The sequence below is a fragment of the Coniophora puteana genome, assembly GCF_000271625.1.
Source record: "Coniophora puteana RWD-64-598 SS2 unplaced genomic scaffold CONPUscaffold_18, whole genome shotgun sequence".
In the NCBI taxonomy this organism is placed as follows: domain Eukaryota; kingdom Fungi; phylum Basidiomycota; class Agaricomycetes; order Boletales; family Coniophoraceae; genus Coniophora; species Coniophora puteana.
Window position 1 is genome coordinate 595,780 of NW_006913070.1, and position 14,700 is coordinate 610,479.

The 14,700-nt window shown below is 53.0% G+C and overlaps 6 protein-coding genes across 6 annotated transcripts; 2 read left to right on the forward strand and 4 right to left on the reverse strand.

The window, feature by feature from the left end:
• Nucleotides 1-317: 317 nt before the first annotated feature.
• Nucleotides 318-1,925, forward strand: CONPUDRAFT_140304 (serine threonine specific protein phosphatase). The gene is made up of 8 exons (XM_007776781.1): nucleotides 318-599; nucleotides 754-821; nucleotides 872-945; nucleotides 999-1,078; nucleotides 1,158-1,275; nucleotides 1,329-1,420; nucleotides 1,489-1,725; nucleotides 1,797-1,925. Exons 1-8 carry the CDS (start codon nucleotides 363-365, stop codon nucleotides 1,815-1,817), a joined length of 927 nt encoding a protein of 308 aa, XP_007774971.1. The 5' UTR covers nucleotides 318-362; the 3' UTR covers nucleotides 1,818-1,925.
• Nucleotides 1,926-2,008: 83 nt separating this feature from the next.
• On the reverse strand, nucleotides 2,009-3,942 carry CONPUDRAFT_112854 (uncharacterized protein). The gene is made up of 5 exons (XM_007776782.1): nucleotides 3,672-3,942; nucleotides 3,461-3,619; nucleotides 3,202-3,404; nucleotides 2,716-3,148; nucleotides 2,009-2,660 (listed from the first exon to the last, which is right to left on the reverse strand). Exons 1-5 carry the CDS (start codon nucleotides 3,851-3,853, stop codon nucleotides 2,117-2,119), a joined length of 1,521 nt encoding a protein of 506 aa, XP_007774972.1. The 5' UTR covers nucleotides 3,854-3,942; the 3' UTR covers nucleotides 2,009-2,116.
• Nucleotides 3,943-4,293: 351 nt separating this feature from the next.
• On the reverse strand, nucleotides 4,294-5,915 carry CONPUDRAFT_169817 (uncharacterized protein). The gene is made up of 8 exons (XM_007776783.1): nucleotides 5,685-5,915; nucleotides 5,511-5,629; nucleotides 5,297-5,458; nucleotides 5,158-5,236; nucleotides 4,938-5,090; nucleotides 4,700-4,890; nucleotides 4,627-4,641; nucleotides 4,294-4,567 (listed from the first exon to the last, which is right to left on the reverse strand). Exons 1-8 carry the CDS (start codon nucleotides 5,743-5,745, stop codon nucleotides 4,370-4,372), a joined length of 978 nt encoding a protein of 325 aa, XP_007774973.1. The 5' UTR covers nucleotides 5,746-5,915; the 3' UTR covers nucleotides 4,294-4,369.
• Nucleotides 5,916-8,284: 2,369 nt separating this feature from the next.
• On the reverse strand, nucleotides 8,285-9,188 carry CONPUDRAFT_159688 (S-adenosyl-L-methionine-dependent methyltransferase; the record flags this gene model as incomplete). Its single annotated transcript, XM_007776784.1, has 2 exons — nucleotides 8,285-8,952; nucleotides 9,176-9,188. The coding sequence occupies 2 exons, from the start codon at nucleotides 9,186-9,188 to the stop codon at nucleotides 8,285-8,287; spliced, it is 681 nt and encodes a 226-aa protein (XP_007774974.1).
• Nucleotides 9,189-10,215: 1,027 nt separating this feature from the next.
• Nucleotides 10,216-11,414, reverse strand: CONPUDRAFT_112860 (S-adenosyl-L-methionine-dependent methyltransferase). Its single transcript, XM_007776785.1, has 3 exons — nucleotides 11,273-11,414; nucleotides 11,092-11,198; nucleotides 10,216-11,038 (listed from the first exon to the last, which is right to left on the reverse strand). The coding sequence occupies exons 1-3, from the start codon at nucleotides 11,356-11,358 to the stop codon at nucleotides 10,353-10,355; spliced, it is 879 nt and encodes a 292-aa protein (XP_007774975.1). The 5' UTR covers nucleotides 11,359-11,414; the 3' UTR covers nucleotides 10,216-10,352.
• Nucleotides 11,415-12,190: 776 nt separating this feature from the next.
• Nucleotides 12,191-13,993, forward strand: CONPUDRAFT_147499 (uncharacterized protein; the record flags this gene model as incomplete). Its single annotated transcript, XM_007776786.1, has 4 exons — nucleotides 12,191-12,364; nucleotides 12,730-13,156; nucleotides 13,426-13,457; nucleotides 13,495-13,993. The coding sequence occupies 4 exons, from the start codon at nucleotides 12,191-12,193 to the stop codon at nucleotides 13,714-13,716; spliced, it is 855 nt and encodes a 284-aa protein (XP_007774976.1). The 3' UTR covers nucleotides 13,717-13,993.
• Nucleotides 13,994-14,700: the final 707 nt, after the last annotated feature.

The window sequence follows — 14,700 nt, forward strand, 5'->3', positions numbered from 1 at the left end:
TTTAACACTGCCTACGTCGTGCGTTGTTACCCACGTTTATTACGAACTTCCTGTCCTTTCTCTTCCAGCTATTGTCGCTCGTTTATCTAGTACAGCACACGTAAACATCAGGTTTACATGTTTGATATGTCATATCGTACACACCACTAATTATCGTTGCATGTCGTAACGGAGCTTTCGTTCATAACCCATGACTTCAGTAGGTCTTGAGTCGAGAAAGGTTGCCCTTAAGTTAAGCGCCCGCGGAGATCGGCACGCGCGACAGCGACAACCTAATTCCGCCCCGGTCCACTCTGCTCTTGTCGTCTCGAATCCCACCGTCACCACCCTTATATCTGTGCGGCACCACAGACCTCCGCAAAATGCCTAAATACAACCCCGACGAATGGATCGCCCAGCTGATGCAGTGCCAGCACCTACCCGAGGGCGACATGAAGCTCCTCTGCGAGCGCGTGCGCTCGCTCCTCGTCGAGGAATCCAACATTCAGCCCGTGCGCAGCCCAGTCACGATCTGCGGGGATATACACGGACAGTTCTGGGACCTGCTCGAGCTGCTGCGAAAGGGCGGGCGGGTGCCCGAGACGAGCTACATATTCATGGCGCGTATGTGTTCCCTACTGTCTTGGGCGGGGGTGATTGATGTTAAACGTTCACTTCTTCTGTTTCTCCTCGGATCTTCTTCGGTGGTGGTCGATGGTGGACGATGGATGGCGGTGGTGGTACGCTGGGCATGGATGGACTTGGAACGTGTAGGGGGACTTTGTGGATCGGGGGCACTACAGCCTTGAGACAGTGTCGTTGTTGTTCGCTCTCAAAGCAAGGTGAATGCTCGTGTCTTCCGTATGTTTGTTCCATTCTGATCATGCCCCAGGTATCCAGACAAAGTAACGTTACTGCGCGGAAACCATGAAAGTCGGCAGATCACGCAAGTCTATGGTTTTTATGGTGCGTGTATGCGCATCCTCCCCGTCTGTGTATACTAACAACATCGTCTTTAGACGAGTGTCAGCAGAAGTATGGAAGTGCAGCTGTTTGGAAAGCCTGCTGTAACGTGTTCGACTACCTCAATTTGGCTGCCGTGAGTCTCCCCGCCCTTTCCTCCTCTCCTTTCTACATGTCTTTTGTCGAGCCAGGAATCCTGACAACACACTTGGCAGATAATAGACGGCGAGATCCTGTGCGTACACGGAGGGCTCTCGCCAGACATCCGATCGCTGGACCAGATACGGGTCCTATCGCGAGCCCAAGAGATACCTCATGAGGGCGCGTTCTGCGGTACGCTTCTTCTTACCCTTTTTCATCGCTACGTCCGATTGACAACCCGGCAGACCTGATGTGGTCAGATCCAGAAGACATCGACAACTGGGCCGTCAGCCCGCGCGGTGCAGGATGGCTATTCGGAGGTGGCGTGACGACAGAGGTACGTCGTTCCTCGTCCTGCCTTCCTATCTGCCCGCTCGAACTCACTCTCTTCTGCCCTCAACTAAGTTCAACCACGTCAATGGCCTTTCGCTTATAGCGCGCGCACACCAACTCGTTCAAGAGGGCTACAAATACATGTTCGACGAAGCGCTCGTCACTGTCTGGAGCGCGCCCAACTACTGCTACCGCTGTGGCAATATGGCGTCGATACTGACAATCAAGGAGGACGGTGAGAAGATCTTCACGGAATACGGTGCTGCGGAGGAGAACGAACGGGATAAGGGGATGCAGACGCGGAAGATGGTAAGTCGCCCGCCATTTCCTTATCCTTTGTCGGTCTCCTAGAGAAAGGCGGGCTAATACTCTTCGGATAGGCTATGCCTTATTTTGTCTGAATGGTAGAGGAGACAGGTGTCCTCGTTCATGCTCATGTCACGCTTCGATACCTCAGTTTCATTTTTATTGTACCATGATATGATATTGTCACTATTACCGTAAACGAGTCTATCGCAAGAAACCGTTGAAGCAGGTCGTACTCATTACCGCGTAGCAGCTTGCGCGTCAATCGTATCGATTGATCCCACATGCCGTATCACAGAGGTTTGCTCCAGGAAGTGTAACTGAGTGGAGGATTGCTTTGATTGATACAATACACAATAACCTACAGTCAACCGACAGCCAATGCCCACAAGCTCTACCCATAAAAGCCCTCGAACGCCCACCTCTGATGCCCAGGCCCCCACTCCTGATTCTCGTCCCTCTCAAACCACGCCGTCAGCTCCGCCGCCCTGAGGAACAGCGTCCCGTCCAGCACCTCAAGCCCCCCGATCGCATCCGAGCCGCCCTTCCCAGCCCAGTGCCCTTTCGGGCGCGATCCGTACACCTGCGCACAGTGCAGCAGCGCGCGCACGATCTTCGCGTGGTGGTCATTCTCGTTCAGGATCGCGCTCTGCACGAGCGGGAGCCACGGGTTCGGGTTCTGTGCTGCGTCCGCGGGCACGGCCCTTACCGGGGTGTGCGGGACGGAGAGCGGGCCGGTGGGTGTGACTAAGCTGTGTGCGGTGGTGGTGCCGTTCCAGAAGGCGGTTATGGCGGGGGAGTCGACGGGAGGGCGGCCGCGGAAGATGTACGTGAGGAGGGACATGGTGAGGTAGCTCCGGAGTAGGAGAATCTGCGAGCGCGGGGAGAGGTAGGCGACGTGTGAGGGGAGGAAGAGGGCGGACGTGACGAGGTGCATGCTGCTCATGGCGAGCGGGTCAGTAAACTACAAGACTTGGGATGGGGAACACGCACTAGAAGAAGTCGCCTCTGAACTCCTTGTCCTCCGACCACCCAGCTACAGCGTATATCAACGTGTTAAGCCAGAACAGTTCCTCTATCTTCCTCTCGATCTCGCCTGGCTTCGACACGTCAATCGTCCACTTGTCCGCGCGCTCGCGTACGAGGGATCCCCGCTCGTTCATAGTGAACTCCAGCTCCGTGAAGAGGTCCTTGGACTTGTGCGTGGCAAGGCGGTCGTCCGCAAGGATGCTGGCGAGCACGTCGAACACGGTCGTGTCGGTGTTGCCGTGGATTGCCTGCGCCGATGATGGGTCACTGCGGAGGGAGAGAGACGAGAGCGAGGAGGCGGCGAGCGCGACGTTATCTGGCGCAGGAACGTTCTTGAAGAAAGACTTTCCGAGGATGTCGGAGTTGATGAGGTCGCTGGTTGCTCCCATGGCGAGACCTAAACGTCTATGTCAACAGGAAAGCATGCGTAAAAGTATCGCTCAGACGTACCCTCGGCGACGAGACCCGGGATACCAAACTCCATACCGTATCCTACGTGGATCATAGGATGAAGCACTCCAGCCCAGTACTGGCCGAGCATGAACCCCTTGTCGACATTGTACTCATCGGAGAAGACGAACTTCTCCAGCGTCTCAACAGTGCCATGCACCTGGATCTCCTTGGCGAAGAAGTCGGAATACGAGGAGCAGTAGCTGTTGGCCCAAGGGTGTTAGAGGTAAGAAGCCACAATCAGTGCACTGCTGCGTACTCGACATCTCCCAAGTGTTCGAAAAAGTTCGACTCCGTGATTTCCGCAGGAGACTTGAGCGACTTGTGCATGAGCTCTCCGTCCGTCTCGTAGTACGCCTGGATGATGGAACCCTGGGCTCCGAGGGCCCATAGGGCGAGCAAGCGATGGGCGATGTGGCTGCATCACGGGCTCAGAAAGGATACAATCGTGAAGATGAACGCAAACTCACTTGTGGAACTTCCGCTCTCCATATAGAACGTGATACTTGACATGGTTCTCGCGCAGAAGCTTCACCAGCGTCTCTGTTGTGTCGTCGTCGATGCCAGGGAACCTCTGCGGGCAGAGACTTGTGGGAGGCAAGGAAGGCTTAGGGAAGAAAGCTTTCAGATTCTGAGAAGAAGGGCCGTTCATGGTAGATGTTCTATGGGAAGCTCCTTTGGGCTCGGATGCCTCAACGATGTATCTTGTCGGGGCCGACTCACGCCCTAGTTATATATCGCCCGGTCTCCTGGATGTGGAGGCCCCTGAGTACATGTCAGCTTGCATGAGATGCGGATGGAACGCGTTGGCGCGTGATCTTCGTGCGAGACAAAGTATGTGAGCGTGACCATCAGACGAGCGCAGCGAGCGAGAGTGAATGGATCGAGGTGGAGTTTCTGGGTGCAGCTGTCCGAACTCACGCGGACCACCTGTCAACCTGATGATGTAACCCACCCCTGAGCGCCCTGCCGCCTCGACGCGCGTTGGAAGACGCTGTGTGCGCCGAAGTCAGACTCTCACAAGCTATTCAATGGCTTTAGTAAAGACTGACCAAGATACTACGACTTTTACCCATGCTCTTTCATTTCGTGGGGCGCGCAGCACTAGCACATGAAGGATGCCTACATACAACACCGATACATATCATTACGGACCTCGAGGTCGAAGTTACACATTCTCTCTCAGTCGCGGGGAATCACCCTGCCAGCTTTTCGCAAAGCTAGACCTTTGAGAGTACGGAACCGAGGGAGGCTCGGCAAAGCGCATCATCGTAACCTCGGTGTTGCGGCCGTCGATGGGTTCTATGGATGATTCCGTGGATAATCCAAGGCCCATCCTGACCATGATAATCGAAAACGTGATTCCCTAAGTCGACGAGCGAGAGTAAGCACAGCGTAGATCCATCAGGACTAAGAACGACTTACGATCAGGGGAACGATCTGCATTGAATCCAAGAAATCAGTTTCGTCAAGGGGAAGTGTGAAACAATAAACTTACGGCGTTTAGGACAATCTCGGTATATTCCACCGCGCATACGCAGGTTATGATCAGCAAAAGGAGGGATAGGCAGTATATCAGCCCTGATTCAAGCACGACCACTGCGATGGGCAGTGTGTTTGAGGAGACGCTGGAGCCCGAATGACGCCTCAGCTTCCAGTGCACGACTACGATTTTGGCCGCGATCAAGACTATAACAAGTGAGCGCTTTGGGTTATTAATGCAAATGAATACTCACCTGCGCAGCTCAGATGCACGATATAGCTGACGATGAAGACAGCAAGGCTAAACCCGTCACCGTATTTCGAGAGGTGGCTTGGATACCAGTCCACGTTCGAGACGCCAAAAGTCTCGAACCATCCTAGCAAGACAAAGTTCGCGAGGCCCAATGCTTCATATCGGCAACATGCGTACGTTAGTCACAAACGAGAAAGCACGTCCGAGGAACAAGTACTCACCAACGTTGGCCACGAACAACACCGTCGCCGGGATAACTACCAACTTGGCACTATTCCACACCTTCCACAGCCGGTAGAGCTAAACGAAACTCATCTCAACAACAGCCCGAGGCGGACGAGATCTCAAGCAAGTACGCACCATGAACCCATCCCCTAGCAGCATCTGTATCAGAAACATAATGATCTGTATCTCGGTCATCACTGTCGCGACGTCCGCTGCATAGTCGAATGGTTGCCCGTTCGCTTGCAGTATGCTGCACTTCTCTAGGAAATATTCGTAGCAGAACGTCGCAATTACGTGCTATCCACAAAACATTTCAGAAAACAAAACATATACTAAAGTGAGAACTCACAATGGTGGCAACAACAAACATAACACCCGCCACTACAAGCGCAGCCTTGTGCGCTCTCTGCTTCAACTTGGACGCGCGCAGCACGTACACGTCCGCCACGATCAACATGGAGAACATGCCTACACCAGAGCCTCGGTTACCTCGGACACATCCAAGCGCATATATGCAGCTCACCATAAAGCAACGTCTCGGGGAACAGCGCCGCGAGACTTTTCAGAGAGCTCGAGTCGTCCATCGTCACAGAGTCAGGGCGAGAGCGGGAGGGAGAGCAGACTGGGCGTTCCCTTGTTTCACGAGGTGTCCTGCTATATGAGGGAGTTTTTCAACTATAAGCAGCGCGCCATGACGGTCGATAAAAGTTCGCCGCGGGGCGACGGGCGGTGCTCTAGCAGTCTAGTGCATCTCTCTGGCAGCAGGTTGCACAGCGTGGGCCTGGTGGCAGTGATGACGATGCACAAGACGAGATCAGATATGAAGGAGTGCCGTGCGTAGGGTTCGGGTGCCTGATTGTTAGATGACCGTTGGCGCTACTCTAGCTAGCGAGCTAAGTAAAGGCATCGCTTGTCTTGTCAAAATTGGGACATGGCGTACTTGTGGGTGATGCTAAGTGGGTTGCGGTAGGTTGTGGTTCCGCGCAAAGAAATTGATTCCGTCGGAGCCCGGGCCGGCGGGCGTCTAAAAGGGCCGGATCGATATCGGAAGCAGACAGGGGCTCTACGCTCGACTTGATCGGCGAATCTCCAAGCTTCGGCATACAAACAACATACAAGCCAGAACTCGCTATAACTTTGGCTGGAATGAGTTTGCGAGACCTTGCGCTTTACTTACACCTCATAATTCGTATTTGAAGAGGTTTGAGCGCTCAGATCTCCAAAGGTCGCCATAATACTTATTTCCACGCTTTCGGCTGTAGCGCCCGATTCCTGATTCAAGACGACTGTCTTCTCATGCGAATGCGGCTCATCGCGTCTTACTTGATACAACGCTTTAGATCTATCAGACTGACTAGGAGCATAAATGCACGGCCATATTCTAGTTACGGGATATTCGCGCTGAGATTACAAGCCTGCACTCTGGTACATGGTATCGTATGACTTCAAGTTTAAACGTGTGCACTGGTGACGTCCATCGAGATCAAAGGGAGATTTATTGGATGATAAAGAGCTAATACTGAGCAGAGGTGACTTCACCCCTGTGAGTCAGGCAGCAAGTCTCCCAGCTAGAAGAGGTAGGAGCGACAGTACCCACGGGAGTAGTTGTGGGCCTAGTAACTGAGTCGCCGCCCCTGTGCTGCTGGAAGAGGGAGCAGGTGCCGTGGCCGTCGCAAAGGCTGGCGTGATCGATGAAGAGGCTGGCGTGCCCGACACTGAGGTCTCCGTGTCTATGCAACATACGGGGGTTATTCCATCTGCCATACTTTTCGTGAAAGCATAAACACTCACAAGGTGCGCCCATCGTCGACCATGTCTCAGTCACAGCACTCACTCCCCGGTCGAGGTTTATCTCTGGACACGACTCCATTGGACAGTGGCCATAGAAAATCTGAGCGTTGCCGTCCGTCAAAAAGTCATTGCACAGGCAGGAAACGTCATTTCTAGTAAGAAAACGAGAAGGGAACGGGCTGGTCAGCACCGATAATTTGAGGGACGAACACATGCAAATGAACGTACGAGTCACAATTTTTGTTGCCATGTCTGCTAGAAGAATGCAGATAGTCAATGACCACGGGATCTGGATCGTTGACACAGTCGGTAGCGAGCACGGCTGCAGAGATTAGGAGGAAACAGACGATAGACTGGGCATGCATCTTCGAAGGTCATGGAGTGATGAGCGATGTCATACACGATTATATACAATCTCCATTGGCGTTGGGAGGCACTGCATCCGAGTCCAAGAATGCGTTCTCAGTAACTGGCATGGCTGGAAGCATTAGTTATTGCGTCGTAAAATAGTTTCACTTACATATACACCTGCTGTAATCTGTTCAACGAGAAGCTGGCGCAAGTTTGTTTACCAAGCGGGGGTAAACATCGGGACGAGCAAATATACTACTTACTACTCATGATTGTCCACGTGCGGCTAGTAGTCGTGCAGAACCATTACCAAACGGGGGGTAACGTCGGGACGGGTACTTTGAGGGACTTTGGCGGGCACAAATCCCCCGATGATGCCAAGCCGAGACTCGGTAGGATATGAGCTTGAGATGGTGGAGAGAGAGAGAAGGTCTGCATTTGTATGCCGCTACGAACAAATCAAACCATTAAGACGCGGTGGCAGCGCCCTGGCACACATACTACATACAGGCTTAAGATGGTGGAGGTTCAATGAAGGTTCAGTTTGTCTTCGGCGGTTCAGCCTGTTCTTACGTGTGAGAATATGTGCACGTGGCTTTCGGCATCGCCCGCGGCCCGTTTGGAGCTGAGTGCGAGCGGCCTGCGAGCTCTTTCTCCGATCTCACTGAGGTGTATCATCGTCCGAGCAAGGAGTAAGTAGCGCGCTTTCCAATGCCATCTTTTACGAGGTATCCCGTCAGTTTGCATTATACGGACATCTCATTGAGGGCTACGGGGTCTCGTGCTGGCTTGGCATTGTGTCGCGGGAGGTCAGTACAGTACCTGTCACGGACTCCTGTCTTGTCAATGCTGCCAATTAAGACGCCGGTAAATCGTAGTTCATTGGCAGTATGGTATTGTCTTATAAATATTACACATGGCTGTGATAATCCATAGTACTGCGAAACAAGAAATTCGTGACGTTGTCCATATTTCGATGCTTCACTGAGGCTTCCTCGCATAAATCATCACAAATGTTGCAGAGGCAGCTTCGTTTTCGGCCCACTCCTCCCGAGCTGCAACGACAAGATCCGTAAACTCCCGCACACTGCTAACAACCCCGTACCCTCCAGCACGTATGATGGCCTCCCCCATCGCCCTGTACGCCTGACTAATACTATATAGATGCAATGCACCCATCGCACCGCTTTTCCTGTTTACTGGCGCGGTACGCGTCTCGACTGTCACGTCCACAAATCCGCACTCCTTCAGAATATCTGGGAGAACACCAGCGGGATCCGTCAACATCCCTCGCTCTCGCCATATTGCATTGATAACTCCCTCCAGTCGTCTCGAGCGCGGTCCCAGGGCAAGCACCTGGTGGATGCGTGCGTCCAGCTCAAGCATCTGCACGTACCCGCCCGGCTTGAGCACGCGGAATGTCTCGCGTGCAGATTTTCTCCAGTCGCCCGGGAGAAATGATCCAATGAGCATGCGTTGGTTAGCTAGAGTGAATGTGTTTGACCATTCGGCTGGCATGTCGAAGATGGACTGCACGAGGAAGTGAACATTGGATGGGTGCCTCTCGGGAAAATGGGTGGGATAGAGATCGATACCGTACAAATGGACGCTGGGTGGTACATGATGGGCGGCATCGTTTATCCAGGCCCCTGTTGGTGGGTGAGTTGGAACGCAATTGTAACCCAGTACTGCAATTGTAAGTACCCGAGCCAGCCCCACACTCTAAAACTCGATCGCTTCCTTCAAGTCTGATTGGTGGAAAGAGAATGCGGCCAAAAACTTGCTTGATTATTTCGTGATGCAGGTTGAGTCTGTATATTGTAGACATTTAGGCACAGCCGAGCGTTTAGTCGACCTGCTAACAGTACTGACCTATCCCGCTCATGTTGATTCCTCGTCAGAACGTTGATGTCTGTATGAGAGTGTTCGGGCATTGGTTGTCCAGTACCAGCAGCCATCGAGACAATCTGTAGGATTCAGAGAAGAACTAAGGTACAGTGTTGTTGGAAAAGGAAAGGCTGTGAGAATATCTGGACCGACATCTTTTAAGCAACGTTGTATTGGACCCGGATTATGTACCGTCAAGTATGCAGAACAAGGAAACCCAAGTATCTCGGAGTGACATGCGGCCCTTAGTACATCATGATGTGGTACCGGGAGTCTAAACGTAGGCGTGCCGTCTCAGAGACTTCAAGACGCCGAAGATACTTATCGCGTTCCTCCGACAAACATATCCATTCTTGACACGGCATGTTTAGTCCCACTCGTGCAAACGCTCCACCGTGTGGTAAAGTATCGTGTCTGCTCGGCGAGAGAACCCCGTCAAGCTTTAATTAGGCGGCTGGAAAGGATCAGGGCATGCAAATGCGACGGTGACACTATATTTGCTGACCTTCAAGCCGTGTCCTTCGCGGAGAAGGTTCACGTATATTCATCTCCCGCCCCCGGCCGCAAACGTCTGATAGCAATGGCAGGATGGTAAGGTACCCGTGATGACGTCGGAACAATGCCTTCTAAAAGGCTTCGTCCCGCACCCCGCACGGAACAAACACTCAAGAGATCACGTCTCAGAGGTGCTCCACTTACACGAGCTCAACCCGGGGAGAAGCCCGAGGACGGAGGAAAGCCAGAGCGGTTCGTGATAGGCAGACGTATCAAAACATGACGAGAGCGCTATGTGATTGACTAGGTATTCATTTGGCTGTGGATCTGACCGAGATTATGTGGTGAATTTTCCCCAGACCTCCAGTCGAGAGGGTTGCTCAACTTGCTCTGGAAGTGTAGTCATAAGTTAGTCGGAAGCCCAAAGACGTCCGTGTCAGCGTCACCGCCCACGTGGGATTTCGGTAAATCCCGTACCCCGCATCGTGCCATGTTCATGTCGTCCTTACGACACCTCCGCCTCTCTCCATCTGAGTATGCTACTGCATTTGCATATGAATATGACACTACCATAGCTTTAAGTATATGAGCAATGACTGGTGGCGTGTCTCGTCCATCAGTGAACTAACTAACATCGTCCATCCGACTCCATCAACCAACCATCATCTTAGCCGCTTTCCAACGTTAAAAGTGGTTTTCTCCCATAAACCATCACGAACGTTGCAACGGCAGCTTCGTTCTCAGCCCACTCTTCTCGAGCTGCGACCACAAGGTCGGTAAACTCGCGCAGGCTACTGACAATCCCGTACCCCCCGGCTCGCACGATAGCTTCCCCCATTTCCCTATACGCCTGGCTGATGTTGTACAAGTGCAACGCACCCATTGCCCCGCTCCTCCTGTTCACCGGCACGTCCCGCGTTTCGATCACCACGTTCTCAAACCCACACTCCGTCAATACATCCGGGAGAACAGAAGCCGGATCCGTCAACATCCCGCGCTCGTGCCAGATCGCATTTGCAACCTCTTCCAGCCGTCTTGAGCGTGGGCCAAGGGCAAGGACTTGGTGGAGGCGTGCGTCTAGCTCGAGCAGCTGCACGTACCCGCCTGGCTTGAGCACCCGGAACGTCTCCTGTGCAGATCTGTGCCAGTCTTTCTGGGAGAACGCGCTGACGAGCATGCGCTGATTGGCCAGGGTGAACGTGTTCGACCATTCGGCCGGCATGTCGAGGGTGGACTGCACGAGGAAGTGAGCATTGGGTGGATGTCTCTCGGGGAAGCTGAATGGATCGATGTCGATGCCGTACAGGTGAACGGTGGGTGGTACGTTGTTGGCGACGTTGGTTACCCAGGCCCCTGTTGGATGTGAGTTTGAACGTAAGAGGGTCGCTATCGCCAATGTACGTTACCTGAGCCAGTACCACAGTCCAGCACTCGATCATTGCCCCCAAGCCTTATTGGCGGGAAGAGGATGCGTCCGAAAGCTTGTTTGATGATCTCGTGGTGTAGGTTGAGCCTGTCAACCATGGACATGAGCCATCGTCGAGTCGTCGGGGTACCTGTCAGCAGTACAAGCACTCAAGTACTCACCTATCACGCTCATACCGATCATTGGGTAGTAAGATGTCGACGTAAGGGAGGCGCAGCGACTTTTGTCCGGACAAGGCAGCCTCCATCGATGTATTAGTAAAGTGTAAGGACTCAGGTAGATGCCGTGAGGTCCAGCATATACTGCCGGAAAGGAAAGGAATAGGCGTGAAAGCATGGGCCGGACCAACAGCTTTGAAGCCGGGTTATCGCCAATGCAATGTGATTCATGCCGTCACTGATATATACGCAGCATGGAACGTCAGAGAATGACACGCTTGCCCAGGCACATCATGTTATGGTCCTAATGTCTCCGAACCTCCAGAACGCCAATGAAACCTATTGTCCGATAGACACATGCATGTTTGGTGTGGAGGCTTCAATTACACGTACGCGGATGGCCCATCGTGTGATCAAGCCATGTATCTGCTGAGACGAACCGGTGAGAGAAGGCCGTTAAGGTTGAGGATAGCCGTTGGTTCGGAAGGGTCAGAATATACAAATCAAGACATTGAAACTATAAATACTGGCTCTAAAGCCGTGTTCTTCGCGGCGAAGCTCGTGTACGGTGAGCTAGGGTGAGCTCCTATCACAATTCTTCCGATAACCTGACGCCAAGGCAGTCTAAGTTGAAGGCACTCATTCGTACCAAAATATGGCCGGAAGTACGTCCCGAAAGCGCGGTCTTGCTCGAACCAAACGCTGAAGAGTTGGAAATGCGGCGAGTCGGGAATCTCACCCTATGTCCACCCCGAGACTCGGAGGAAGCCAGTGATATTCAAGATAGACAGGCAGTTGCTTTTATACTCTAAAGAGATCAAGCGCAAAGTGAGCATATTGATGCCCATGTGGTTACTTCAACCAAGAGGAGTACCTGCATGAAACAAGCGCTCGCTGGTGGCAAGGAGAAACCTGGACAAGATGCTTCCGACCGGAGCCCCAGTGGAGAGACGACGAGATGTTGGGGAAGATGAAGTCCACATGACCTCAGGAGTCGGGATGGCCCGCCACGTGTTTTCAATCTTCTCGCCTGCCAAACTCTGGTCCTCCAGCGCTCCAGAGTCTCGACACCAGTCCGCAATCCGCTCAAGGAAGGTAAAGGCGAAACGGCTAGAGATTATGCCATGGTCATGCTGACGACCCCGCCTGGCCCAGAGCTCGCTCGCCAAATGTCTCCCAAGACTATTGTCAGCGAAAATATTTATGATCTCTCTCTCGAACTCCGCTCACCAGGTTCACCCTCTGACTGCCACCACTTTCTTCCCCCGAACTCTGGGTTGAGGTCTTTCGCCATCTGCCACAGGAGGCGCTCTTCGCTTCAACACTCACACGTTCTATCTTCCGAACTCTCGCACAGCCTCTGTACTTTCGTACCCTCTCATTCTCCTTATCCCCCACCCCGGAGAAGTACGATGTTGTAGCACTCCAAACCCGCCTTGGATTTTCTCTCCCGTTTGCAGGTAGCCCACGGACTCCACGAAGTGCGTATATGCGCGCCGTTTGGTCCTGGAAGCCAGACCTCCGCCCGGCACCGCGAGTGTCCGCCCAATCTGGATCTCATCTTGCCCAACCTCCTGCGCTTTCGCAACCTTCGCTCACTCGCCTTCATTCATGTCCCGTTCAGCCTTCTTCATCTTGATGGATTGCGCTCTCTCAAACATATAGGCAGCTCCCTCTTCTACAGGTATCGCGCGGCCAGTTTGCCTGGTGATCACCTTGCGCTCCGGAGCACTCGGCCTGCACCAAGCCAGCTACTCGACATACGCGATCTTTCTCTAGTAGAGGATAGTCACTTCAAACCTATCCGCGTCGCTCTCGGTATACCCTACATACATTCCCTTGCCAGCCTCATCATCTCGGATGCACCCTGTGCTGCTGCATTTCTACGTGAGCTGCACTCTTCATCCTCCACGCACATATCCCCACTTTCCGTCCAACCTTGCCTTCCCACTCTGCGAAGCTTCTCCCTTCCCGTGTCCCCTTCGTTATTGAAACATATCCTTCTCCATTCTCATCACTACGCGAACCTCTCCATTCTCCGTCTCTCGTGCAAGACCCTCGTCGAGCCATCTACATACGCCAGCGTCGCCCTCGCCCTCGAGACTCTTCCTCATCAGTAATCTCCCGGCCTCATGACATATCACGTCCCCATCCAGGCGTTATCGCTCGTCGCTCCAAGAGCGCTAAGGTGCCTGCTAGACTGGCATAGACCTGACGAGCTATAGGTCCAGCTCGAGGAGGGGGCCTTCGTCGCACCCGACGACCTTGAGACATGGATCCACAAGGCAGGGGATGCGGTCGCTCAGGTCGATTCTCTCAAGGTGACTATGTCCAATCTCAGCACCAGCGTCCTGGAGATGATCGGTGCGTGCTGCCCACGCTTGAAGGAGCTCGAAATGGACGTGAGCGGCGGCGTCGCAGTGGACAGCGAGAGTGCGATATCGTGAGTGAGGTGAATAGGGAGCACTTCTCTGAAACGCTTCTGTCGCGTTGACATATGCCCCTTCTCGCTCGTGCGCGCATTACCTCTCCCACGTAGGCGTCTATCCCGGATGTTCTATGTGTTGATCTAGCCCTCGAGTTCCCCAACGTCGGCATACGTACGACGGATGTGAATAATATGACTTAAGTCCGTTACGAGTGTTCTTCTGTGGGTGCCTTCATGTATAGCTGGCTTCGTCTTCGTCGTCATCAATCTATTGTCGCTCTGTCATATCCCTTTCGCTTCTTCGCCTCTTGTAGACAACGTGCGATAGGGATCCTGACGACGAGTTCCACATTCTAGTCGCAGATTTCGCTTTCTTCGACCTACGTGTTGTTTTGGTGAAAGTGGCATGTGAATCGTACTGCGCTTGAGTCGCGGGCTCAATTTGATAGCCATGTTCGTTCGCTAATCTAGAAGTTGACCTTCGATTTGCGATTTTGGCGAAAACATACAAGCATGGCGCAATGGCACGACAGTGGTTATCGCGGAAAGCGAGTCGCATCTACATCGCGCACGTAAACTCGGACCACCTGCTATTTACCCAACTACGTGCTCAAGGAACAAGAGTCTACTCGAAGTAATCAATCTGCGTGTTGAGTAATCGTAACGTGATGGTGCGATCGCCTTTTAGACCCTGTATCGTAACTTTGTTGCCTTCCATAGCCAATTTGAGTCCATTCCTAAGATAATCAACTGGTCTGTACCGTGCTGGAAGCCAGAAGAGCCGACGATTTCGTTTTCGAAACCATCCGTCTCGACCAAGACATAGGTCTGACCAAGAAAGGACATCAGGGCCCGCTGTTTCATGGTTATCCTTTTCGGTTATGTACTCTCCTCGTTCAGGAACTTCGTCCATTGCGCCTTCGGAGTCCGATTTTGGGTGTAACCTCATGCGGAACCATTGGTCTTCCCAGTCGCAGCATTGGCCATCAGGAAAAACCTCTGG

Bases quoted from the DNA above. Each gene is read 5' to 3' on its own strand.
- CONPUDRAFT_140304 (XM_007776781.1), top strand. From the start codon at position 363: ATGCCTAAATACAACCCCGACGAATGGATCGCCCAGCTGATGCAGTGC. The intron at 1,421-1,488 runs GTACGTCGTTCC...CCCTCAACTAAG, and splicing joins GAGGTGGCGTGACGACAGAG to TTCAACCACGTCAATGGCCT. The intron at 1,726-1,796 runs GTAAGTCGCCCG...CTCTTCGGATAG, and splicing joins GGATGCAGACGCGGAAGATG to GCTATGCCTTATTTTGTCTG.
- CONPUDRAFT_112854 (XM_007776782.1), bottom strand. From the start codon at position 3,853: ATGAACGGCCCTTCTTCTCAGAATCTGAAAGCTTTCTTCCCTAAGCCT. The intron at 3,149-3,201 runs GTACGTCTGAGC...ATAGACGTTTAG, and splicing joins CCCGGGTCTCGTCGCCGAGG to GTCTCGCCATGGGAGCAACC. The intron at 2,661-2,715 runs GTGCGTGTTCCC...CGCCATGAGCAG, and splicing joins TTCAGAGGCGACTTCTTCTA to CATGCACCTCGTCACGTCCG.
- CONPUDRAFT_169817 (XM_007776783.1), bottom strand. From the start codon at position 5,745: ATGGACGACTCGAGCTCTCTGAAAAGTCTCGCGGCGCTGTTCCCCGAG. The intron at 5,459-5,510 runs GTGAGTTCTCAC...TTTTGTGGATAG, and splicing joins TGTTTGTTGTTGCCACCATT to CACGTAATTGCGACGTTCTG. The intron at 5,237-5,296 runs GTGCGTACTTGC...AGTTTCGTTTAG, and splicing joins TGCTAGGGGATGGGTTCATG to CTCTACCGGCTGTGGAAGGT.
- CONPUDRAFT_112860 (XM_007776785.1), bottom strand. From the start codon at position 11,358: ATGGAGGCTGCCTTGTCCGGACAAAAGTCGCTGCGCCTCCCTTACGTC. The intron at 11,199-11,272 runs GTGAGTACTTGA...CATGGTTGACAG, and splicing joins GATCGGTATGAGCGTGATAG to GCTCAACCTACACCACGAGA. The intron at 11,039-11,091 runs GTAACGTACATT...CACATCCAACAG, and splicing joins GGACTGTGGTACTGGCTCAG to GGGCCTGGGTAACCAACGTC.